At 38.2% G+C, this 26,123-nt stretch overlaps 1 protein-coding gene across 10 annotated transcripts in view; it reads left to right on the forward strand.

Moving 5' to 3' along the window:
* The window catches only part of MIPOL1 (mirror-image polydactyly 1), a 198,310-nt gene that overhangs the window by 30,200 nt on the left and 141,987 nt on the right, over nt 1-26,123 (forward strand). For 9 of the 10 annotated variants that reach the window (XM_017829435.1, XM_017829441.1, XM_017829433.1 and 6 more), the window contains 4 exons: nt 693-772; nt 19,151-19,337; nt 20,862-20,997; nt 21,967-22,072. In XM_017829435.1, coding sequence (XP_017684924.1) covers nt 693-772; nt 19,151-19,337; nt 20,862-20,997; nt 21,967-22,072 — 509 coding nt within the window. Of the gene's footprint in view, nt 1-692; nt 773-19,150; nt 19,338-20,309; nt 20,452-20,861; nt 20,998-21,966; nt 22,073-26,123 lie in introns of those variants that run through there. The other variant, XM_017829443.1, reaches the window with a different exon arrangement.

Raw genomic sequence — 26,123 nt, forward strand, 5'->3', positions numbered from 1 at the left:
TGAGATACGGAATATAGTTGGATTTTTAACACATAAGGAAACATATATTTTAACACCCAAGATGATGCCTGGCATAACGTTTTACTGTAGATCTTATTTTTGAGTATCGAGGGTTATTTCTTGAAGATCTTTGATTATATGAAATACTGAAACAGTGTAATTAACTGTATTCTGAACCAATATGTATGCAAATATTAGGATGCATTATTTAGCTGTTTAGAAAGACCTGCAAATTCAAAGTTGGAGTGATCATGGACCACTTAGTATCTAAGGCCATTTTATCTAGGAAATTAAAGCAGGAGAAAGAATGCTGTAAAGTGAAGTGCTACCACCATCTGTAATAATTACCCAAGTGAGCAGTCTCATTGCCTCTAGTGGGACTACTTGGTGTGATTTGGACGGTGCCCAGTAACATGTACTTCCAAAACCAGACTCTAGAAGAAAAAAACCGAACTAATAAATATTTCAACAAAGGCGTTACATGGAACAAACAGCTGAACCAAACAATTATAAAAATTAGATGAGTGAAGAAAAATATTTTACTGAGAAATATAATTTTTCACTGACTGTTAAAAGTATGCAGACTTTATTGTCCTGTTATAAAAATCATTTGTCTTGTAAATTTTCCACCAAATGAAGGCAAAGTATAGGTGTGTTCCAAGTTTATTTATCTAAAGTTTGCTTTATTTTAGCTCTGAAATCTTCAAGCAAAAACTGGACTCAGTGCCAGATCAAACAAGTTCAGAAGCACAAATGGAGAACTGGTCAAAAGGTAGGGACTTTAAAGATATTAATAAGGAACCTCTGGTGTTGTACCAGTGCTAGGCAGTGACTGGAATGTATTTGTTCTTGCTGATATATGACTGACTTTGGAAGAAAAGAAATAAAAAAAACCCTCAGAGCCACACACTACCCCTTAAAAGTATTTGGGGTAACAGGAGAGCAGCTACACGAATGTAAAGCTTCACCTTTATTTTCTGAATTATTGAAAATGTTTTTGTGTAACTTTGAGAAGTCTTATTTGAATTCTGGGTCTGTACATTGCATTTTACTGTTCAACATTTTTTCCTTAATGATTTACAATAAATCTGAAGCTCTGTCTTAAAGTAACTTTCTTGGCTGTTCACTCCTGGCTAGGGTATGATTAAGCCATCTACTAGTATTAACTACTTTCTCATTAATACCTCAAGTGAATGTAGACAGTAAGGTAAGGCTTGGAGGTAAAGGGGGCCTTGTTTAACTTGGAACTTCCATGGTTCATGGAGTTTTCGTCTCCATCAGGATGGAAAGATCTTTTTGTATTTGTATTTGGATGACCAAACACAATTGTTCACAGATACATTCTTCTATGTTTCATGGCAGAAACTTAAGGAAAAAAAAACCACTGAATTTGAGAGTACATTACATGACTGACTTTGCAGAAGAGAATTGTCAGAAAGTGGCTTGTGAATAGATAATAATGTGCAGAAGGAAGAAAGGGAAGGAGACCTTCAGTTAAGGGTGAATTGTTGCCAGTAAGTGACTATGTGTAGGTTAAAAAAAACCAAAGTTGAATAGATGTGTCAACATCGAAGTTTCCCTCTATATCAAAGTCTGATAGCATCTTGTATATTTCCTTTTTTTTGAATTTTATGCTATGTATTCTCTCTCAAAAGATAATAAATGTCAAGTTTCTCATGAAGAATCTGTTTAGAAGAAAAAAGAAATGCTCCATCATGGAGATGATGCTTTTCTTTCATCTGTAAATGGATTTCTATCTATATTATTCTGTAAAATAAACTACTTATAGACCCCTTTTAATTTATGGAATTTTGAGCTGTTACTGAGTGAAGTTAAAAAGTTTTTTAATTATATAGTCTATAAACAAAAATAGTCATGGTGGAATACCAGTGGAGAATTGTATTCTGATGATTTAAATGTGTAATGGCTTAATCAGGTTTAGTATTTTTAGACCTTTAGGGGTCAGCATACCCTAAGAATGGTTCAAAAGGTTAAGTTTTCCAAAGTAGACAAGTGCATACTGTAAACTGATTCTCTGTGAAATATTTTCTGTCTAATTGCAAGAAATGGTGTTCTGCTGCTGCTCACAGATTTTTTTAAAATTGAATAGATACTGAGTTTCATGTGTATTATTTTTTGATGCATTAAATTAATATTTTTATCTGTTTAGAAAACCATTACTTCCAAGCTAACACTTACAGATCCATGTGTCCAATAGTTGTTGTTATATAGACAAAAGTAAAAATTATACACTTTTTTAGCTAATCATTAATAAGTCATGTAATTCTTTATGCTTTTGCTCCTACGAAAGTTAGAAAAAGGTATTATGGGTAAATTTCCTGTCATCATACTTGTTTGGATGAGGAATTTCTTTTTTTTGCTTATTAACAGCTAAATTACATTCATTTATCATAAAGGTAATAGCTAAATTTCAGTAACATAATGTTTAGTAAGTGCCCTTGGTAGATATTCTGGTGCATTTTCTCATTGTGTTACAGCAGCTTTTCATTTTCTTTTTAAATGTCTGTGTTGAAGAGTATACCATTTTGTGTTCTGCTTGTTTTGTCATCGTGGTGTCTTCCTTTGTACATCTGGTACTGTACTGTATTTAGATGTTCCTTGCTTGTAACTTGGAAGTTTAAAAGCTGGGTTTAGAATAACCTCGTAATGATTTATTCAAATTTTTAATAACATACTGAAATATTGGAGGTTAAATTATTTGTCAGCAAATAAGGATGGTAAAGCAAATCTGAGATTAAATTCAGCCAACTAGATGAAAATTCAGTCAAGCAATGAGAATTTAAAAAAAGTAGCAAAAACTTTAGATACAGAGAAGTGGTAGGTTTATGGCAGTTACGTGGGATAATATGTAACCTGTTAATAGATGTTATAAAATAAAATACTTGAAAGAAAGGTAGTGTTTAAGAGGAGTATATCTGAAGTGTTTGATATCTGATTTTCTTTTTAACTTTCTGATTGTTTGGAGTATAATATCCCTGTGTGGATTGAAGACTTTGTCTCTGTTGTAGTATATTAGGGAGAAACAAAGAACAGTTTATGTGCAAGGTTTGTTATTTTATGTTTATATCTAATTTAAATGTACTGTTTATTTCCACAGCACCTAGTTTTTAATAGGAGGTTAGTGCCTTTTTTCATATCTCTCTAAGGATACTTGAGAGAATATACCAGGAGCATTGACAGCAGACCAGTGAAGACTATGTCATTTCAAAATGAAAAATATTCAGGATCCAAGGTAGAAAGGCCAGAATAGTATTCCATTATGAAAATAAACTTCTGTTGACCAATAGGTGCATATCTTTGCATTGCAGTGATGGTGGGTGTGGGGAAGCACATTGCATCTTGGTGGAGTTATTACTTGAGCAGGGTTTATATGCATGGTAGAAACTACACAACCATTAAAACTGCGACAGCACAAGAGAGAACCTGAAATTGGGTGGGTTTTGTACTTACATATACATTCAGGACTCCGTATGGCAGTTTTCCAAAAGAGCTAGCAGGATAGGAAGGTGGTGAGTGTGCAAATACTGGAGTTAAATTTGTGTCTCATTTGACTCATGTCATGTACCACATTTGAATGGGTGCAGCTTTCCTCCTTCTGTATTATATGGTCTTTCACTGTTGTAATGTTTTTGCTTATGTCATATGTCTAAGCATCCATTATTTCATCATTAATCACAGTTTTGCTGATTCCAGAATAAAACAAGGTAAGAGATTGATTAATTTTAATGGCAAAGTGGTTTGTTTTCTTAAAAGGTGGTTACTATATTTTTCAAAAATAGAAATAAATATATGTATTTTTAACCAGCGCTTAAAGCACATATTGAAATGTAAGCAGTGAACCAATTTCACTTGCAGGAATTTGATGACAACTCTTAGTTATCACCCATATAGGAACTTTCCATGTAACTTCAAAAGAATGGTTGCACACCTTGTAAATATACTTTAAAACTGCGTATCTGGAGACTGCCTTTAAAGAGATGTGATAATGCAAATTGAAACAGAACTGCAGAATCAGCTTATGCAGGGAAATTTGGAAAGGAAGTGTTTTATCTTGTGGGAAGCTGGTTTTTGGGAGTCTTTTTACATTCATGGTAATTGAGGAAATGTACAGTCATATGCATAGGTTAAGTGAAATGAATCATCTTTTTTTGCTAACTTTGACTATCTTAGATGTAGAAAGCTTTTCTAGTCATGTAATGGTTTTAATATACTTTTTTGTGGGTTTTTGTAATAGTAATTAAACGAGATTTTTTTGTCTGGAATTACTATTGTGTGACTTTGACACACACAAAGATGTATGGGTAAAGAAAGCTTTGAGAGTAATATGGTATTGTAAAGATTTTTCATCTGATGCTCTAGTTGGGTCAAAAAGCAGCTAATGGTAAAGGTGCTGCTTTCTCTTTCTCCAGAATATACCCACTACAGCTGTAAACACTGTAAAGTAAATCTAAAGCCCTTCTTCCAAGGTTATAATAGAGGAAGAATAAACCATACTTGACATATTGAAGTCTTATTTCTTCTTTTACATGCCTCAACAGGAGATACTGTGAGCCTGTTCTCCCTCTCCTACCCTCTGTTAGCAATAGAGTGCTGTTTACCTGGGAAAGAAAGAAGGCCTGGATATTGCATGGGTGTGTATGCAGAAAAAATCTATGTGATATGCAGAGGCAGAGTCCTCTACACCCATGTGGCTCAATTGATCAGTGTGTGCAATGTGTGCTGTGATTTCAGCATCGAGCTCGCAGTGTGCTAGCTGTCAGAGGTCCCCTTGCAAAGTGGCAAACATAGTTGCAGGTTTCTCTCTATGGTGTAAAAGGCAGAAAAGAGGCTGAGAAGATGAACTTTCATGAGTAAAACACAGGAAGAATGGCTAGTAACTGTTGAGCGACACTGCGTGTGGGAGATGAAGAAAATATCTTCCATGGAAAAAGCGGGAATAGTGTGACATGGCTTAGAAGATAAGAATGAGCTAATACTGCTTGGTCTTTCCTGTAAATATAGTCACCCTTTCATGTGTATAAATTCTCATCTCTCCTTTTTTCATCCCATTTCTTTCCTTGTACATTTTGAGAGGTTGAATACAGTGCATTTCTGGCCAGGGTGCATGCAGAAAGGCTCCTCATCAGAAGCACAATTAGATATCCAGTATTTTCCTGGCTCACTGCAGTGTTGTGAATATGATTTTGTTCAAACCTTTATAGTGTGCTCAAAGTGGGTAGTGCCTTATCTGCATTGAGTAGTGCAACCAGTAAGGATGGAGAGAATGCACACTTTGAAGTATTGCACTTTGAATCAAAGTCTGTAAAATATGAGTGCAGCTGACTTCAGAATGTCTTGAAATGTGCTTCAGAGAAAACAGCGCTTATAACAACAGTAATTTTTAAGTAGTGCTTCAGAAGGAGCTTTAGAAGACCTAGCACAAGTGCAAGAGCAATTTGGTTATTTTCTTCTTTAGAAACCTTCATTAACTCTATTTTTATAACAGCTACAATGCAGCTTAAGAGCAAAGACATAACAAAAATTTCATTAAATAAAAGGCCCTTCAGAGAGACTCTTATATGTGAGTTCACCTGCATCTTTAGTAGACCATTACTTGGACTAAAGGATGTGAGGGCAAGGTGTCTTATGGCCACTTTATGTAGAGTGACCTATCTTTTATGTCAGACACTTTAAATTACAATTTTCTTTTTCACTTCTAAAGCTGTAGTTTCCTGGGATTTTGTTTAGAACTCTAATTCAGCAAAGCCTTAGTTGTTTGTTTGTGGTAGGAGAGGTTGAGTACATTTGGATAAGAGAATTTTCGCTATAATTAATGGGCATCAGGAAACATGACCCTGCCTAGATAAAAGGGAGTTCTGGATCATTAAGATTTAGATAATGAAAGGGTTATATGTGAAAAGCAATTGTCTGATATGACAATAGCAAAAGACAAATGGGGTGGGAGGGTTTACTTTGTTTTTAGCTGGTTTAGAAAACATAAACACAGCATGCTTAGTAAAACTCCAGCAAGACACTATGTTTGGAAATTATGTAATGACTCCATATAGGCTGTAATGATATCCTGAAACCCTGTATTTAAACTAACCTGAATTACAATGAGAGATAAACAGAATATTTACCCATCCCTTATGAGCTGCTGCTGATATGTAAATTTATTCTTCTACTTTGCACAAATATACTTTTGAGCTACTGCTTAAACACTTCAAGGTCCTTAGCCAAACAGTTTTAATGATGCCTCCAGTATTATGAAAGTGTGACATTTGATGAATGCCTTTGTATAGTTGTGATATCAGGGAAAGTGTAAACAAAAAACGCACATCAAGTCATCGTGCAACACCTAGATAATTTATAATTTTACTGTTTATATCCATCTTGACATTTTTTATCTGCCAAAGGCAGGTTTCATTTGGAATCTTAATCTGAGATTTATTTGGTGGATCTGGAAATCATAGCTAGAGTTCCCACAGGAAATGGTCCATCTACCAACAGATTAAATGGCAGTCCTGCAGTTGTTAAGGGAGCTCTGCATTTAACACACATGCATACTCATTCAGTCAGCACTGTGGAGAAAAATTAAAGTAGTAACCCAGGTTTAGGAACAATGTAGCTAAAAAGTCCCATATTTGCTGAATGACAAAGGGTTATATAGCAGCATTTCATTTTATTATTCGTGCTTGAATTTCTTGTTTGCTTTGTTGAGTCTGCTGACGAATACTAATAAATGCCTGCAACAATCCAGACGAGAGATGCCTGGCAACAAAGCTATGCGGTGGACCTCCCTGATCTTCTCCAGTTCACAACCTGACCTTTTGAAAAATTGGCTGGGCTAAGCTGCAGAATTTGGGTGTAATGGTTATTGTTAACTCCAGCTTTAGGATTTATTAATTTGTGTGATCAAGACTTACCTATACTTCAAAGTTTCAAAAGACCAAACACAATCATCCGTCCATTAGAACTAACATTGTGTTTCAGTGAATCCCACTTAGTATCTGCCTAGAGATTTTGCTGTTTTGATGCATTCAGAATATAAAAATGCTTTTTCAAGTGTGAGACCAATCCAATGAAAATCTGATGTCTTCTCAGAGACTAGTGTTTTAAAATAACAATATGTTAATGAATTGCAAGCAGAGAGTGGAATGCCAAAGGAAATGTCTAGTATTTACACATTAATAAATGCATCACGATTAACTGCAGTGAATACCAAAGTAATGATTGGACACATATTTTAAAGACAGAGAAGCATTTTTCTGTTTTAAATATTCAACAGTTTCTACACAATTGCTGTTTAGATGCAAAAGAGGACAAAAGACTTACTGAGAGAGACAGACAAGGGAAACATCATTACTAAAATAATCAGAATCCTCAGAGAATTGTAAAAAATCGCCTTTGCCAGAATAACTCAAACTGTTTCTAATCTTCTGAATTTATTTCTTTATGACAGGTGTTCCACTCAAGTACAGGTGAATAAAGAAGCATTCAAAGTAACACAGATGTCCCCCACTTAAATTGCTAACACAGAATTCACTGTTGTCTTCAGATTCCTTTAAGGAATGAAAAACCTTTAAAAAAACCATTACACTTCTGAGTTTTGTATGTATTTTAGCAGACAAAATATTTTCAAGCCTCTTTTTTTGGTGTGTGTATATGTATATGTTACGGGATATAGAGCAAACAAATACGTTAATGCATATGTAAATTTGGTTATTCTTATTTCATTTGCAGATAACTTTCTCAACAAAATTCCAATAAGAATACATTGTTCTCTTTGTTTGTTTTTTTTAACAACTTAAGTGACTCTCTGTAGGCAAAAAAACAAGCATTTGAATTGTATTGTTCTGCTCACCTGACTGACTTCTAGAACAGTTTTAATTGTTTGGAAGATCTCTGTACTAGAATGATAGTCAATATAATTTTAAAAAAGTTTATTTTATTTATTCTGCCTAATACTGAAGTTACAGGAAGTTTGTATGTATTGCATACTGCACATCTATACAGACGCTTCACCTGCTTGGCCTGCTTGATTGCAGCACATGTTTCACAGTTATGGATAAGGTGGGAGATAGTGTCCATGGTTAAATCCACGCCTTGATCATGAGCCTATCTGTATGTTGCATCTCTTCCCTAATGACCTGAGACATCATGGGCCCACTGAGCCAGAAATAATTCACCCCTATGTTGCCAGTCCAGATCCACCTGAGACACTTTAATCTTGGCAAATCAGTCCACCTGTCCGTTCTTGTGATGTGCTTCAGTAGCCCAACTCTTGAGTGTGTGTGCATCTACATGACACACTTTTACAGCTAACTTCTCTACCTGGACAGTGATGTCTTGCCACAATTCAGCAGCCCAGATGGATTTACCTCTGTGCTGCCGATTGGTCTTTTTCCATCAGTCCAGCCAACCCCACAGAGCATTTGCTACCATCCAGGAGTCAATGTAGAGGTAGAGTGCTGGCCATTTCTCTTACTCGGCGATACCTGAAGCCAGCTGGACAGGTTTCAGCTCTGCAGCCTGATTTGATCCACCTTGTCCCTCAATAGCTTCTGCAACTTGCCATGTAGAACTCCATATGGCAGCTTTCCATTTTCCATGTATCCCTACAATACTGCAGGAACCATCAGTAAAGAGACTGTATCACTTTTCATTTTCTGGTTGCTGATTATATGATGGGGCCTCCTCAGCATGTCACCTTCTCATCATCATCTTCTGATGATAATCCAAAATTTTCACCATCTGCGGGAAGGGGTGGGGAAGCCTGAAAATTGGATTTTGGATTTCTGATGTGGCTCAAACTGCCACACCATCAGACCACTTAGTAATGATGTTCAAAATCCCTGGGCAATTGCATTTTCCTGTTCAAGCTTGCTGTGTGATCAGCACGACCCACTTACTCTACATAGCATCAGTGGCATGATGTGTGGAAGGGACTTTCCCTTTGAACATCCAGCCCAGCACTGGCAGTCAGGGTGCCAGGAGGAGCTGTGCTTCACTGCCAATCCCTTCTGAAGGAGCTCAAACCCCTTCATAAGCAGCCAGTATCTCTTTTTCAATTGGGGTGTAACAGGCCTTGGATCCTTTGTATCCCCAGCTCCAGAACCCCAGAGTTCATCCTTGAGTCTCCCTGGGTACTTTTTGCCAGAGACTCCAGGAAGGACCATTCTCCCTGGCTGCAGTGTAGAGAACGTTTTTCACATCTTGTCCTGTCCTGACTGGCCCAAGGGCTACTGCATGAACAAGCTCCTGTTTAATTTTTCAAAAGGTTGTTGTTGTTCAGGACCCCACTTAAAATTGTTCTTCCTTCATGTCATATGATAAAGAAGGCTTACAATCTGACTGTAATCTGGAATATGCATCCTCCAAAAACTCACAGCACCTAGAAAAGCCTGTGTTTCCTTCTTCCTGGTTGGTGGGGACATAGCTGCTCTTTTGTTGACTGTGTCCATTGAAATCTGATGACATCCATCTTGCCATTTTACTCCTAAAAACTGAATTTCCTGGGCAAGTCCCTCGACTTTGCTTTATGGCAAAACCAGCCTTCGGGAGGATATGGATTATCTTCTCCCCTGTCTCAAAAACTTCCTCTGCTGTGTTGCCCCACACAATGATGTCATCAGTGTACTGTAAGTGTTCTGGAGCCTCACCCTTTTCCAGTGCAGTCTGGATCAGTCCATGGTAAATAGTGGGGCTGTGTTTACACCTGTGGGGCAGTCGGTTCCAGGTGTGCTGGGTGCCCCTCCAGGTGAAAGCAAACTGGCCTGCCCTCTGCTGCTAAAGGAGTGGAGAAGAATGCATTAGCAATGTCAATGGTGGCACCACTTTGCTGCCTTGGACTCCAGTTCCTACTGAAGTTCCAGCGTGTCCGGCACAGCATCACTCAGTTGAGGTGTGATGTTGTTCAGGCCACAATAATCTACGCTCAGTCTCTACTCTCCATTGGACTGATGCACTGGCCAAGTAGGACTACGAAAGGGTGAGTGAGTTTTGCTGAGCATTCTCTGGCTTTCCAGTTCACGAATCATCTCATGGATGGGGGTCACGGAGTCCTGGTTGGTGTGGAGGTGTTGACAATGCGCTGTTGGGGTAGCAATTGGTGCCTGTTGTTCTTCAACCCTCAGCAGTCCCAAGGCAGAGGGTCCTCTGAGAGACCAGGCAAGGTATTCAGCTGTCTAATTGCCTCTTCTCCACAGCAGCTGTCCCCAAAGCCCAATGACACCCTTTTGGGTCCTTGAAATACCCCCTCCTGAGGTAATTTATGCCAAGGATGCACAGGGCCTCTGGGCCAGTCACAATGGGGTGTGTTTGCCATTTGTTCCTGGTGAGACTCATTTCAGCTTCCAGTACAGTCAGGTGTTGGGATCCCCCTATCACTCCAAAAATAGAGATGGATTCTGCCCCACATATCTTGATGGCATCAGAGTTCATTGGGCACCTGTGTCAACTGAAGCCTTATACTCTTGTGGGTCTGATGTGCCAGGCAATCAGATCCACCCACTCCAGCAGGTCTGATTGTCCCTTTCCTCCACCTGTCTGGAGACAGGGCCCCTTTAGTCCTGGTCATAGTACTCACTGCTCATTTGTAAGTGTGGCCTGGCGGTCCCTTCAAGAGGATCAGAAGTAACATCAGCCCTCCTATTCTGTCTGAGGACTTGCCCTCTGGAAACTGGAGCTGCATTTATCCTTGAAGAATTTCCTGTGGTGGTTGTTCTTCCTCTCAACTCTTGTACCTGTGCTGCTGGGGCAGAGGTGGGTTTTCCATCCTGCTTCCTCATGTCCTCTCCATGGTGCAGGTAAAACCACAGGTTAGCTCGTGGTGTGTCCCCTCTCTCTCGAGCAGGGGGGTGCTTGCTCCCAATAGCAGAGACTCTGGTCTGTACTGGTGGGGCATGGGACCTTTCCTCTCTAACTTGCTCGAGTCTTTCAAATCTCTCCACAGTCTTGAACAGTCTTTCCACATCGAAGCCCAGGTCAGTAGGGAGGAGAAAAGATGCTTTTCATATTGCCAGAGTTGGGTAGTCACCTGAAGTACTGTTTGTTCTCCTTCTTTCATTGACATCAATGCCAATGAGTTGGCACACAGTGATGGCATTCTCTGTACAAAGTTCTGCCACATGAATTGTGGGGAGTGCTCATTGTTTGTATCCCTATAGACTACCTCCAGCACAGCCAGTTCTCTCAGGTACTGGATACTTTTCTTCATGTCCTTCCACCTGCTTGGACACCCCATCCTTGAGAGAATACCTTTCCCTCATGCTTGACAGGAGTCACCTCCAGAGGCAGAGAGTTTCTGTCCTCTTCCCAATCGCCCATGCCTTGGGACAGGGATCACGGTTGCTTGGCTTCACTACCATCTAGTTTCATATCATGGGCTGTGATATCCCAGCATCAGCCAGGTCACCAGGGGCTCTCCCAACTGGTGGCTGAAATCTTTTCACATATCTCACAGCTCACCCGGGGATGGGGATCGGCTGATTATCTCTGGCCCTGCCTCTTGCTCCTGTTCTGAGGGCCCTGCTTCCTCTTCATCCCTCACTAAGTGAACTGCTTTGGTCTTGGATTTCTTCTTCTGTATGGGAGTGACTACTACTGGCACAGGTTGTTCCCCTGGTTCAGGTTGTTCCCCTGCAGTTTGAGTGGCCGTGGTGCCTGTTGGTCTGGTTTCCTCCTCCTTCCCCTGAGGGTGCTGTCTAGCATTGAGCAGTGTTCAATATATAGTAGCCAGGGCCCAACATATTGCAATAAGTTGCCCTTCTCTGGAGTTGTCACAGCATTCTCCTTGCAAATATTTCCCCCCAGACTGATCCATTTTCTCCCCCATTCCATGCGACTAGTCACTATCCACCCTCAGAGCAAATCTTTGAATGACCTTCCTAGAAATCTCTTTCTTGACTCTAAACATGTTGCGGACCACACACTAAGGAGACCTGGCAGACTTCGGAACAAGATAATGCTTTCCTTAACCTCCAAAGGGAATTCAGAATTCTCAAAATCTCTTGTAACAGGCCTGAAGGAAGAAAAAGGGGTGAAAAGATGGGGAGAATCACCCTCCCTTGTTCTTCCCACAGACTGGGTATGGTTATTAACGGACTCTCAGCGCCCGCCCGAGGTAAGGGTAGAAGAGCAATACTGAACACATATCCCAAACAACCCTCATTGCCTATGATGTTATCATGTCATAAGCTGATATTTCACAGTACATTAACAAAGCAATCCTGATCCCTCTCCCTGCTCTGAAAAAGATCATTGCGAGGAGCAGATACGGGAGTATATACAGGGTCAGGTACCACAACCCCATGAACAGACCAAGCACCATTGTGACCAGTAGCTCCATACCTAATACAGCAAATGCTTAGATCAAATTTGTTTCCAAGCCGCTGTGGGCAGATCTGTTATTGTCTCAAGCCTTTGTGCCTCACATCGGGCACCAAAAAGGCTGTCACGGTTTAGGAATGGTGCTCTTCAATTTAGTACTCCCACTAAAAAAACACATGCTGTTCCCCCTCCCGCCTCCAATGGGAAGCACAAAAGGCAAAGATCACAGGTTGAGATAAGAACAATTTACTGGAAACAGCAATGAGATAAGAAAACAAACAGTAGCATCAACAATACTAATGACAGAAGGTATAAGAGAAGAAATTATTCACACGGACCCCTCCCTCCCCGCCCCCAGCTCCCTGCAATAAGAGACAATACCAGACAGCTCCCTCCACTGCATTTTCTCAACCAGAGAAGGAGCCCCTTCTCCCTGGAAGAGACTCCCTTCCCCCTGCCCTCGGCAGTGATGTGAGGTGGTATAGAATAACCTTCTCATCTTAGCCATGCCCCCTTCGGACTACTACAAAAAGTTAACCCTGTCCTGGCTGGAATCAAGGCAAATGGCTTGCTCAATGACCTCAGTACACTTACTTCATTACTGTGTGCTTCAATTTTGATGGCTTTAAAATGACTGTCACAGTACTTATGCATATCTGTGAGAGTTTCCAGAAAATATTGTTTCCAAGGCTTATTTCAGTGAACGTCTGTCTTCTGTATCTTGAAGTGAGAACAGATATCCTATCTCAGAGAGAAATCCGGAACTTTTATGAATAAGAGTTACTTAAAAGTAAGTCGATAGTCCTCATTCTTCTGAGTTGACCCACAATGCTCTCAACAGAGCACCATGGTCATGTACTGCTGGGGCACTGAACATCCAATGCATCTACATAGTGATTTCCTCTTTGTTACTGCAAAGGCTTGGCTGGTTGTACATGGTATTTTGGCTGGGTAGAACACTAAGAAATAAAAGGAATTAGCTTTGTATTACAAAACTACTCTGAGCTAAGTCTTTACTTTTAATCAGGTTGCTGTGACTGCCATTCTGCCGTGCTACAGAAGTGCTTTAGTGAGATTTTAGAGTCCTGCTGAATAATCATCTTGAATTTTGCCCAGTTTTCTTTAAACATTAGAAAAAGTGCTTCATGAAGGGACAACCATTTGCTCTTCATTGCAAGATATTGGTTCTCAGTATACTACACTAAAGGTCTAAATAATTCCTAACATAAGTAAATCTGTAGTAAGTCCAAAGACAAGTAAAGCTGCACTTCTTCTTCTTTGTTTTGGAGAATATGTGTATTATTTTACTTGTATTTTTTTAGCTTTTGTAATTGTTTTCCAGAAACAGGAATTACTTTCTTCTTGAAAAATAAAGTACAGCAACTTTTCCTAATATTAACTCTGAAAATTTGTTTGCATATTGTGGGAAAGATAAAATAGTGAGGAAAAAGTAAAAACTAATGAACACCCTTTGACATATCCATGTAAATCATGTGTATTGCATCTGTGTCAACTGAAATATGAATGAAAAAGGAAATTACAGGCATTCTGAAAATGCATAAAATGTAAACCAACTCTTTTCACTTATGCCAGGCAATAGGATTTCTTCCAACAAACTAATTTTCTTTCTTTGCATATTTATGTCTATAAAATCCTTTCATTTTGGTTCCCACTCATTTTCAGGATTTATACCTTTTAATCATTCAGTAAAAGGTGAACTGTCAAGCAATCTGAGTTTTTCACAGTCATTCTGTTCAGTAGAAGTTCCAGTAGCTAAATAGCCAAGTGAATGAATGTTTGTCTTTTGACAAAACAGTTGACTCATCATTTTCACCTCACGAAGGAATATTCGGCCATAGCACTAATTTCATTTGCATAGCTTGAAAAGTTAGTGGCTGCTAGGTTACATATGCAATATTATTAATGTACCAACAAAACTAGATAATTTGAAAGTCAATAAAAAAGAATAGCAATTAGTCTAGTGAAAATAAAAAGAAGGTGAATTTCTAAAGTAATGCTTTTACATGCATAGTTATTGCAGCGAGTGTGGTAGATGTGTGATTTGCAGGTGGGGCAAGATCAAGTATTTTTAAACTGTGGGAAGTGTATCCTGTTATTCTAGAAGGAAAAGTTCGTTTGGCAGGGCCAGGGTGGCTCTTTGCTTTCATAGTTTGTTGGATAGTGAATATTCCCTCTTGTTTAAAATTAAAAACTTTTAGTATTATACAAACACAGAAAAACCTCATTGACATTGAAGCTGTGTTGTTGTTTAGACTGAGAAGAAAAAATACACGATTGTAGCCCAGATAGACAATTCCATCCTGGGCTGCATCAAAAGAAGTGTGGCCAGCAGGTCAAGGGAAATGATTCTACCCCTCCACTCTGCCCTTGTGAGACTTCATGTAGAGTGCTGCATCCAGTTTGGGGCCCTCAGGACAAGAAAGACATGGACTTGTTGCAGCAGGTCCAGAGGAGGCCGGGGAGATGATCAGAAGGCTGGATAACATCTCCTGTTGAGGGCAGGCTGAGAGAACTGGGGCTGTTCAGCCTTGAAAAGAGAGGGCTCTGGGAAGACCTCATTGCAGCCTTCCAGTACTTGAAGGGGGCTTATAAAAAAAGAGGGAGAGCAACTTTTTACATAGGCAGATATGATGGGACAAGGGGGAACAGTGTTAAACTAAGAGTAGAGATTTAGGTTAGATACTAGGAAGAAGTTCTTTACCCAGATGGTAGTGAGGCACTGGACCAGGTTGCCCAGAGAATCTATGGATGTCCAGTCTCTGGAAGTGTAGCCACTTCCAGAGTTGGATGGGGCCCTGGGCAACATGATCTAGTGGGGAGCATCCCTGCCTATGGCAGGGGGGTTGGAACTACATGATCTTTAGGGTCCCTTCCAACCCAAACTGTTCTGTGATTCTGTGATTAACAGTAAATTATAGTTTGTCAATCACTGAATTTGGAGGCTTATAGTAATTGACATTTCACTTCCTCAAATATAGCACAAAGTTTTGTTCAACATTTTTTCCCATGTTTTTAATCTGAAAGTGTCACAGTGTCATAGCTACTAAGTTTGCAGTCAACTTTGCTCAAGCTCAGTCTCTTCCTTCCTGCTTTTGCTCTTTTTCCTAGTATGCCTCTTACTTGCCATCCCTCTGGGTGTTCACTCATGCAGTCTTTTCCAGACAGATGAGAATATACTATGTCTGTGCCACAGACCAGCTTAAAACAAATACCAGTAAGCTATAGGTAGCAAGCGGTAAGTACTATTACACGTGAAGCTGATTTGATGCACCTAGGACTTCCAGTGTCCTCATACTCGACTGCAGGCAAATCTGTAGCTAGTCCTGTACTTTGAGGTGCTGTGAGCGTGTTCCATTGGGTTTTGTTTGTTTTCCCTTACTCTTGTTCTGTGGAGATCCCCTGCAAACCTCTGAACTGATCAGTGCAGTTTGCCTAGTGGGGTGCTGAAAGACTACGAGCATGGGGAAGGAGGTGCCCACCCAGCTTCTGCTCAATGATGGGACTGCTGAATATGCTGAGTGGTGAAACAAGGAAAGCTACTGCCTTCTTAGTCTTCCAGTTGAATCTACACCTTCTGTGCACTTATCACTGTTGCTACAGGATTCTCTAATGCCGTGCTTTCCCTGATCTTGGTGCCAATCCCCACTTCTTAGAAGAAGCTATGAGAAATAGGGGGTGCCTGCACAGTATGATAGTTTCAATGTTTTTACTTGACTTTTTAACCACTCCCAGCTTAACAACATTGAATTCTGTTCTGCCTTTACTGTTTTAAGCCATGACAGCATTATCTTCCCCTTATGTCCCTCACAATCAATTCCCAGATTTAATTCTGGTGTCTTTATATTTCTTCTTCCTAACATTTGCTTTTCTTTCCCTCAATGTGAACAATCTATTCATTCAAGATAAATACATACAGAAGATCAGCTGTTCAGCTTCTCCCTATAGTGAAATATTAATCTGGGCTACTGAACTTGCTATTTTATATGGAAAATAAGTTGTTTAGTATACTCAAGAACAAGAATCAGTGGTGGTGGTACCACCTAATGAAATCTACATACTTTTTTCTAAAGCTTGCAGGGCTGTTTTACACTTTCTCTGATATTCCCTGTGCAGCCTAATTATTGCAAATGCTACTTACTCCCCAGTGTATGTCTGCAGCATTGGTAATTAGTGCACAATACAATTTGCAGGATGCATGAGGAAAAGCACTGAAGTACATTGATTAAAATTGCTACTTAGTTTACCATGGAGCTAATGAGCTATATGTAGAATAAAGTGGTTTTTTTAAAAAAAAAACCCTATGCTGATTGATCTGACAGTGTTCAAAAAGTCTTCCCCAAAGCATTCTACTGACAAATTTAGCATGTTAACAAAAAAAAAAAAAAAAAAAAAAAAACCAACCAAACAAACAAAAAACCACCAAAACAAACAAACAAAAACCTTGCAGCTTTATTAAATGACTGAAGACCTCTCACCTTAATGCCCTTGGGCAGAGCGCTTCCAATTCTGAGTGGAAGAGGCTGCCATCATCTTCTCTCTTACAAAATCAGTAGATAAAAAACAGATCCTCTGTGTTTCGCCTAACATTGGGAATGCCACTTACAGGCTTGCTGTGATGCTACTTTGTCTTACCCATGTGCTTGAGGGAATTGAATCTGGATGAAAAAGTGTGCTGCAAACGTACATTGGTTGAAGAAGCAGCATTAGCATTAATAAATGCCAATGCAGGTCTAGTCCTATTCTAAATTATTTTTTTTTAAGCTGCAGTAACTTACAGTCGAAGGCATAAAACCCTATATCTTGACATGACCTAAGGATTTACCCTGAAGTGCAGATGCTAATGGAGATGTTTACCTCCTCATGCAGACATGTTTACTTCTGGTTTTAAAAATAAAAATAAAAATAAAAATAAAAATAAAAATCTGTCTGCTGACTCAACTTGTTCTCTAGAGAGCTTTGCTTCTTGCTGGCAGCTCATATTCAGGATGTTATAGAAAGGCTCCTGATTCTTATCTTACTCTCTTACCCCCAGCTGCTCTTCCATGTAGGCACTAGTGATACTGTTGGTGTGACCTGGGAAGTATTGTGTGTGACTGTATGGTTTTGGGGGTGATGATCAAGGGTGTGGGAACCCAGGTGGTGTTAGCCTTGATCCTTCTAGTAAGAGGGAGGGGCATGGAAGAGGATTGAGTGAAATATCGCAGAATCACAAAATATGCTGAGTTAAAAGGGACCCACAGGGATCATCTTCAGACAATAAGAAGAACCCTCATGTTCAAAGGTCCTGGTTCTTATGGGCAACTACAACAATGCTAATGTTTTATCAAGTTATGGTCCCCACATGTTTATTAGTGCTCAGAAACAAAGATTCTGAGCATCCAATCTGAAAAGAAATAGCAGAAATCTCAACTGCATCCAGCAGAGGCAGGGAAGGCACTCTAGGATTTATTTGTTGACTGTTGTTTCTCTAGTACAAAAATCAGTAGTTATAGTTTACAGTAATGGTAAGAGTGGATTCAAGTAAGTTTGTGTTGAAGTGAATTAGGAGAATACAGATGAGCAGTGGGTACCATAATTTTTCTTTAAGGTAGTGACATATAGCTTTTAATGGAACTTGTTAAACTGACTCCGGCCAATTCACAAGTCATCTCTCAGTGCCCCTGGGCTGTTTGCTGTACCATTGGCTGTGTCTTTACTTCTTTAAGGAGAATGGAATCTATTGCAACAGATTTTAGAGGCAATCTTTGGTATTTTTTACTTGGAATGTCTTACATGGAGCATGACACCTTGATACTGATTGATTTGTATTTTTGGGCTATTTCTACTTGATTTCAACTGTATAAACAGCTTCTTATTATTTTTGAAGAGGATGTTATAAGATGGATAAGAGAATGTATACCCTATAATTTATCCAAAATGTTTGGAAACACTAACTTTATTAAACAAGCAAAAGCTCCAGTGTTTGTTCTCTACAAATCTAAATGAAAAAATGAAGAATATATGCACCTTTTTTCCGTTTGCAGGTTTTTTAGGCTGATTCCTTCTCATTTTTTAATATAATTCTATAATTAAAACTTGCTTGTTCTTACTTTATGAAAGTACATTTGTGGTATGTAGATCTTTCTTTCATTTAAATACCTTGATATCAGAAATGTCCTAAAAATATCTAGTAGCCACGCTTAAGAGAACTAACTGTCACTCTCAACATTTTAGTCATATTTTTCCCCTTTGGCACAATTTCTGGTTTGCATTCTTCAGGTTCCTTAGTTGTACGAGCCTGTGCCTTGCGCTCCAAAGGAATGAATAATGCCTTAAATTTGTTGTTGCTAATTACAGCTTGATGATATTCCTTTTGTAGCCAAAATGGATTTGAAAGAGACCTCACTATAAGTAAGAGTCTAGTTAATAACCTGAAAATTTCTCTCTCTATAGCAGAAATTCATCATGTCTTACTATGGTAGAGCTGAGTTTTACAAAAGATAAGTAAATATTTTTCTACAGTCAGCATTATTTTAAGCAGTCATTTAAGGGGAAGAGGTATTATGAAATGGTGATTAATCTTGCATGTTTCCATGAGAAAAATCCAGGAAATAGTTTGTAACTTCTACATCCATGCTGTCAGTAACACAACTCTTTTTCCTGAGTGGGAAGAAGAAGCTGTGAATCTGAAAGTAAATTACTTGTTCCCTTCTGCTACAAATAAGAATATGAATATAGGAAGCCATTTTTGAATGAGAAATCTCAAGTTTTTGCTTCATTTTCCAAATAAGAAAATGTGTTTGCTTCTCTTTCCAATTAGAAACACACATCTTGGAACAAAAAAAAGAAGACTTTTGCGTTGGACTTCAGTTTTATCAGAATTCTCAAAAAAACGCAGAATTTTTCATCCAGACAGAAACTGAAGCACCAAAATCTTCAGATTTGCCAGTAAAGAGTCAAAGAGGAGGAGTCCTAAATAATTATAGTTCTGGTCCTGAAGAATCAAGGTAAAACCAAGAAATATCCCTATATGTAGTTTTTCTAGATTCAAATTATAGACAATATACATATGGATTTTTGGATAAAGATAGGGAATTTTGCTACCCACATAAGAGTCAGTAAGTCAGCTTTTTACTTAGACTCACCATATCTGCCCTTCTTCCCTTGCGGAATGCAGCTTTTTCACTATTGTATTCTCTTGCATAGAAAATTTGATATTTGCAATGGTTTATATCACACACTGTGGGTATTTCAATGATTGTGTTCTCTACAGAGAATTTTGAAAATGCATCCTGAAGAGAATTAAAACAGATTTAAAAGTCTAGTAGCATCTGTGGCTTTACACAACAAGCACAGTGTACCCTAAATGTGATGAGTGAGTAGAAAGCAGGAATAAAGCAGTGTGAAGTCCAGATGAAGTTGGAAGAGTGAACATGAGGAGCTGTGATACCTTGTAGCAGTCTGTGACAGGACTCTGGAGAAAGGCAAATGTGGTTGAAAAGTTTAATATAAATCTGAACATATTATTCTGTTATTAATTTTGGTCATTTCTTGTCATTAATTTTTGTACTGTGCAATGGCCCTCTACTGCAGTCTTGAGAAATATATATACTCATTTTATATGTGACATAATATACAAGGTGTAATTAGCTGCCTAGGGAAAATGCTACCAGTTTTGAGTGACTTAGTGACTTGTAGACCAAGTCTAAACTGAAAGTGACAGAGTTGCTTTTGAAAATGGGAGCAAGACTGCAAAGCCCTATTATATACTTTTGAAAAATATACTAATTCCTCGCCTGTCTAGCAGATTCTACACCTGCTTTTGTTATCTTTATTATGAACTGGTGGTGTTTTATTGGGCCAAACCCAATCCACAGCACGTTTTCATTTGTCTTGTTGCCTTTTTTTGCATTAGGGACTGACATATGCCATTAGGGCAATGCATCCTGCACTAAAAGCCAAATATAATCCCGAGTGCTTAAGTACAGCCCAGCACAGAGTCAGCCAAAGATTGTCGCTCCTACCCTTCACCAATGCCACTCCCACTGGCAATCAGGCTGGTCTTCAACACTGAGATTAACCTCCCACAGCAGTCAGCATGTTAAACCATCTCATCTGCAAGTATGTTACATGGAGGATCCTAAAGCTATGTGCCAAAACCTCATTATAGTAGATACTGTATAAATTGCACAAAATATGTCCTTCCTCAAATAGATTGAAATTAGAATCTATGATAAAATATCTTGATATAGAAAAACCCAGGAAATGTTGAGTCAGTGTTGATTTACATTGTAGATTCTGGTCTTGGTGTACCATCAATGTGATTTGTATTTTTTTCTTCTAAGGAAAAAGGAAAAAAAATCATTTGAGGAAAGAAAACATTTCAATTTAAGATGATGATGAATTATATTTAAACTTGGTCATGGAAACATCTCCTGAACATGGAAAATGCTTGAGTTTTATAATGTCTGGGCAATAGTAGCTAGAGGTTATTTTTCTTTCTCTTTTTTTTTTTTCCTTCCTAAATACAGTACTGTAGAAAGAAAGGCTAACAGAATGCTCCCTGAATTTATACCCTCATGGAAGGATGCTGCAGATTTAGATGGAAAAACAGAAACTGCATTCCTTTTAAAAGAATTGGACATGCTGAGGGCCAAAAATAAAAAGGTACAATTGAGATATTCAGATCACAGTATTTGCTTTCTTGTGGTTGGCTTGCAAAACATGTATTTTAAATTGTTTCTGATTTAGTTTTGTTATTTATTTTAGAGTACTGATCACTAGATTCCTGACATTTGGGATTCTTAGTATCTGTTTAACAACCATTTCTCTGGAATTAAAAAAAAACCGTTCAACCTACCCTCTGATTTTTTAATCAGTGACATATGTTCTTGCACCCTGGATGAAAACCAAGGAGGACCAAAGACAAAGCCAGGAGCCAGAATCTGGAGCTCATGCTTCTGATGCTTCTGTGGCCCAGATAACGAATGTGCCCTGATAAGTTCTCTTTGTTGAGAGGAAGAAAATTCCATCCTACTTGAACACTGCATTGCTTCTAGTTAGTTGTGGTTGTATGCACCTAAACAACATAACAGTCTATAGTCTTTCCATGAAGTGCCATTTAATATTTAATGGCAAGCTCAGATATCTCTCGAAGAACAGATGTAGTGAATACCCATTTAAAAGAAAGGCCTCAATATGTGAAAGAATACCATTTTGTATCTGATAATGAACATGAAAAATTATGCATTTACACCACAGTCTCTTCATGCTGTGATGGCAGTACTCTTGGTAGGAAACGGGCTGCTTATGCAGACACCACCTGCATTATATTCTATCTAATTCTGAACTTCCTTAGCAAGAAGGCTGCCGATACCTGAAGAAGAGAATCCCAAGTCAAAACAACAGCATGCAATACAAGTGGCAATGTGCTACTTGGCTCACAGATAGGTCAGATGTTAAAATAGATATTTTTAACATTTGGTCTTTAAACAAATAAATATAATAAATTGAACTTTTGTTGTAATGCTTAGTGTTTGTATTTTGGGGGTAAGAAATTATTATTTACAATTTTGCTGTGGTTAAAAGAGCTGTTTCAGCCGGATGAGAATCTTACTGTACATTTGTTCAATTCAGCTTCAAGATAATCTGGCTGAAAAGGACAAGGAGCTGAAGACAATGAAACTGGACTTAGAACTACAAGAGAGAGCTACAGAAGCTAAGATTGCAGAAAAGATTGCAGGTACAGTAGGCAAGCGTTTAACAGATGGCTGTATGGCTCCTACAGTACCTGTGGTTGCTATATGACGTGGCCTAGTGAGCGTTAGCTTTATTTACTAAAGGAGGGAAGATTTGACTTTTTTTTTTTATATGTGGCTGTTTAGAGTTGCTTAGAAAATAGGTGGCTTTAACATCCTGGTACTGGTATTAGTAGGAGCTTTACCTGTATTCATACTGATTTGGGCATTAAATGCATTGTTAACACCATGTCAATCCAATCACAAAAAGGTTGTTTGTTTTGCTGGAAGGTCCTGAACAAACAAGGGGAAATAATGATTACCAGTGCCTCTACCTTTCAACCAGCAGTTCAAATACCACTTATTGTTTTAGCTCGTTCAGAGCAATACTACCCCCTCCCCGTGCATGGAGATAGTCACACATTCACCTCAACTAGAGACCTGCACTGTTCTTGAAAAACCTGTTCTTGAAAAATCTGCTCTTCTGGTAGTTATAATGAATTTTTGTCAAATAATGGTATGTCTCCAGTGAATGAAGTGCATATGAATTCTCGAAAGGTTTTTAAGTTTATAGCTGAAAGTGAATGCATGCTTATATTTGTTGTTAATTGTTCTTTGGGGAGACATACAAGCATGAAGACAGCTTGTATTCTATGCTTTCAGGTATTGCTGACGTAATGAAGCTGAGTATTTTTATTATGGAGAAGTGGCTGTGTATACAGTGTACCTAGTGGATGAAAAATGCTCTAAGGTTTTTCTGAAAGCGTTTTAAAAAAATGAATGAGAGTGCTTTTATAAATACATTGTATCATTTGTTCAGAAAGAAAGTGTGAGCTTGGTAAAACTGTTTTCTTATGGATCTTACACACTTCATAATGTATTAATAGTACTAATACCTGTCTCCAAAATGTTGGTACTGAAGGGAGGAACAATTGTCTTCAGGAAAAAAGAGCAGATTATAAACCCTCTAACTGAAAAACAGATGGCTGACTTTCCACTTAATATCAAACTCCCGAGAATACAGTATACTGTGAATATTATAGATAGAAGAGGCACTTCCTAGATTTTCTGTGGTGGGGGAAGGGAAAGGAAAATCTAATTGACATCTTAGGAAAAAAATTAAATACAGGCATATTTTTATTCTTATTCAATTCCACATAACTGCTTGCTTTATTTTCATAAGAAAAAAAATCCACACTCTCTATCATTGTTACATCTAGCAGCCAAAGTCTAATGCAAATGGTTTGGGCTGGATCTGAAGTTTCATGTTTGTTCCTGGATAATTGCCCAGTGTTTTACCTCTGTACTTGATTCTCTTTGATATAGGTGTTCATTGCTCATTAAAACCTGGAAAGAAAGCTGTGTCAAAAACATGTTTAGTTTCAATTTTTTGGATGCAGTTGGAATACTTGTTGGTAAATTGTTGTTTTCCTACACTACTGTTCAAACATTCTAATTATGTCCTAAGCATATTTTTCTCTTCAAAATAGTATGGCATGAATATGAATATAAGAATTTAACATACTTGTTCTGTTTTAAAAGTAAGAATAAACCAAATTTTAAAGAGAGCTACAATGTGTAGTAAGGATGACCTTTAAAAAATAGCCTTTTTTTTCTCTTTTTATGAGTACAGGAAGTATAAAATCCTTTAAATGCTGAGAGAGAGGGCAAGAGGCTCCTTACTACTTAAGCTGTTTGCCAAAAGGAAGCATTGTTAATATTTCACAGTTTTTTTGCTTCCTGTCTTACAGTTCTAGGAATGTTACCAAGTATAGATAAATGATTTGAAATCTGGAATGATGTGAACCAAACCGAATTTGTGGAGGTCTGTGTCTCTCTCTCTCATAAAAGCCCTGGGTAGAGCTCTAGTGGACAAGCAGAACCTAATAAAGAAGAGACTGTGTTTAAGGAAAAACTTTTCCCCTTGTTTTAAGTTCTTTGAGGAAGGGAGAACACTTGCTGCTGTGATTTCATGCTACTAGTTAATGTTTAATTACTGCCGTGTATAACACATGGTGGACTGAAGCTTGTAAATATGGGTGTTTGCATTTTTATTATTACTTAGTACTGACTTTATGATAAGTAAGTGACTCTACAAAATTATATTGTAAAGAACATCAGAAAGGTACACCATAAAAGTGTTATCTACCTTGAGGAGTATTACAATTCTGTTTTAAAAGGTAACCCCCTAATTGATGGGTTTTACCTAAACAAGTCCCATGGAAAGAACAGAAAAACTGAAGACAAAGGCCATTTTTAAATGAAGCTACTGCAGTCTTCAGAAACAAATAATCCGGAGATTGTCCCTTTATAATTTTTACCTTGTTCAGAGGAAGAAGTGAAGAGAAAAAGTGTGAATTTGTTAAGTGCTTCATGAAAGAAGAAGAAAAAGTAGAATTAAAGCAGAAGATACAGATGATGAAAGAGAAAGTATAATACTCAGTGCAGTAAAAAAAATTATTTTCAGAAGGTGTTTATTTTCAAATTTTGCTAGCCTGGAAAATGGATTTTAAAACTTCCTTGGGTCCTTATCTCTATGTCAGCTAGTTATGGCTAAAGAAATTTAGGGAATTTGCAGTTTTGGTTACAGACTTCTAGGCACTGGATACTAATGTTTCTGGGGGTCATAGTTGCCACAAATTCCTGCAGTTTCTTCATTATTATTCTGCTGGATTTTGTGTCATTATAAGCCAGTGTCCATTATCGTACCATTAGTTTCACTCCCCATCATCAAGAAGAATAGAGGTAGTGGCAACATCAGGGAAGAGCACATCGTAAAAGAACAGAGACCAGGATAATGTAAGGAAAAACGGGAACACCGCATATGAGCTGGGTATGAAGAATAGACAAATCTTGAAATTTGGGAACTGCAGAACTTTAATATGTTGAACAGAAAAGGAATGGGTGCCCCCTGTGGGAAGGGAAAGGGAGAAGGAGCATACATCTTCTGAGGACAGACTGGAAGATGGATGCATTGCAAAGGACAAAGTCTTCAAAAAACCAGAAGAGAGAACAGATCTCACTTTGGAGGGACATAATAAGTGACTTCATTTTTTCCTAACAGAAGAATGAAAAAGGGGATATATGGGAAGTTTTAGAAGAAAGAGCTGATTGAGTGTAAGGCAAAATTATAGAGCATAGTGATAGCCTCTCCAGACTGGAAAAAATATCAAAGCCCCGGTTTTCTCACAGTAACTCCTGCCATTACTGAAGCAAGATATACCATAGTTGGCATCAGAACCTCGGCTCTTGCATATTGTTGTTGCTGTCACGGTATATGTTGAGACTAAGAATAATTCTAAATGAAAATATAATTTAAAAAATGTTTATCCTTAAATCTTTCTGTAGCAATGGCTATTTTGTGGAGCTGGGATTTTTTTGTGCTAGTTTCTAATAAGAATGTTACCAAAATTTATTACTTTTTTAAATCAACATCATATCAGAAGGATCGAGTCCAGCCCTGTTAGATGTTGCACACTACCTTTAGTGCCTGAAAACTGTATTAGCGTTCTGCAGATGCTCTCTGAAAGACCAGGGTAATGATAGGAAATACAGTATGGAAAAAGGGGAAAGCAGTACTTCTAATACGGTGGTATATGTTATACAGCTTTCAGTCTCTTGGAAACTATGGCAATATACCTACAATGCAGTCCCTATTTCAGGTCTGTTTCTATGAAATTGTTGTGCATTTGCATTTGTAGTATTTTGGAATTCTTGATTATGGTATGGAAAAGTTCACGAACATTTTTTGAAGTTTCCTAAATTGACTCAAAAAATAATTACTGAATATGCATATGCAATCGCTTTAATAGAAAGTAAAAACAAATATCCAAGTGGCTATTACCTGAGAGTTAATTTGATTTAATATCCCGTAAAGTAAGAGGAAATAAGTAATCTTGCCAGTAATAAACTTTGGGTGGCAATAACTTCCAGCACAGAAGCAAAGTATTTTCCGTTTCTTCAAAGCTCACTTTAAAGTCCCTTTTTAGATGTTATTTTTCTTTCCCGCATGTCATCCATTAAAGATTAGCTGTGGAAGGTTGGAGCATGGAGAGA

Source organism: Lepidothrix coronata, unplaced genomic scaffold (assembly GCF_001604755.1).
Source record: "Lepidothrix coronata isolate B3197 unplaced genomic scaffold, Lepidothrix_coronata-1.0 Scaffold164, whole genome shotgun sequence".
Taxonomy (NCBI): domain Eukaryota; kingdom Metazoa; phylum Chordata; class Aves; order Passeriformes; family Pipridae; genus Lepidothrix; species Lepidothrix coronata.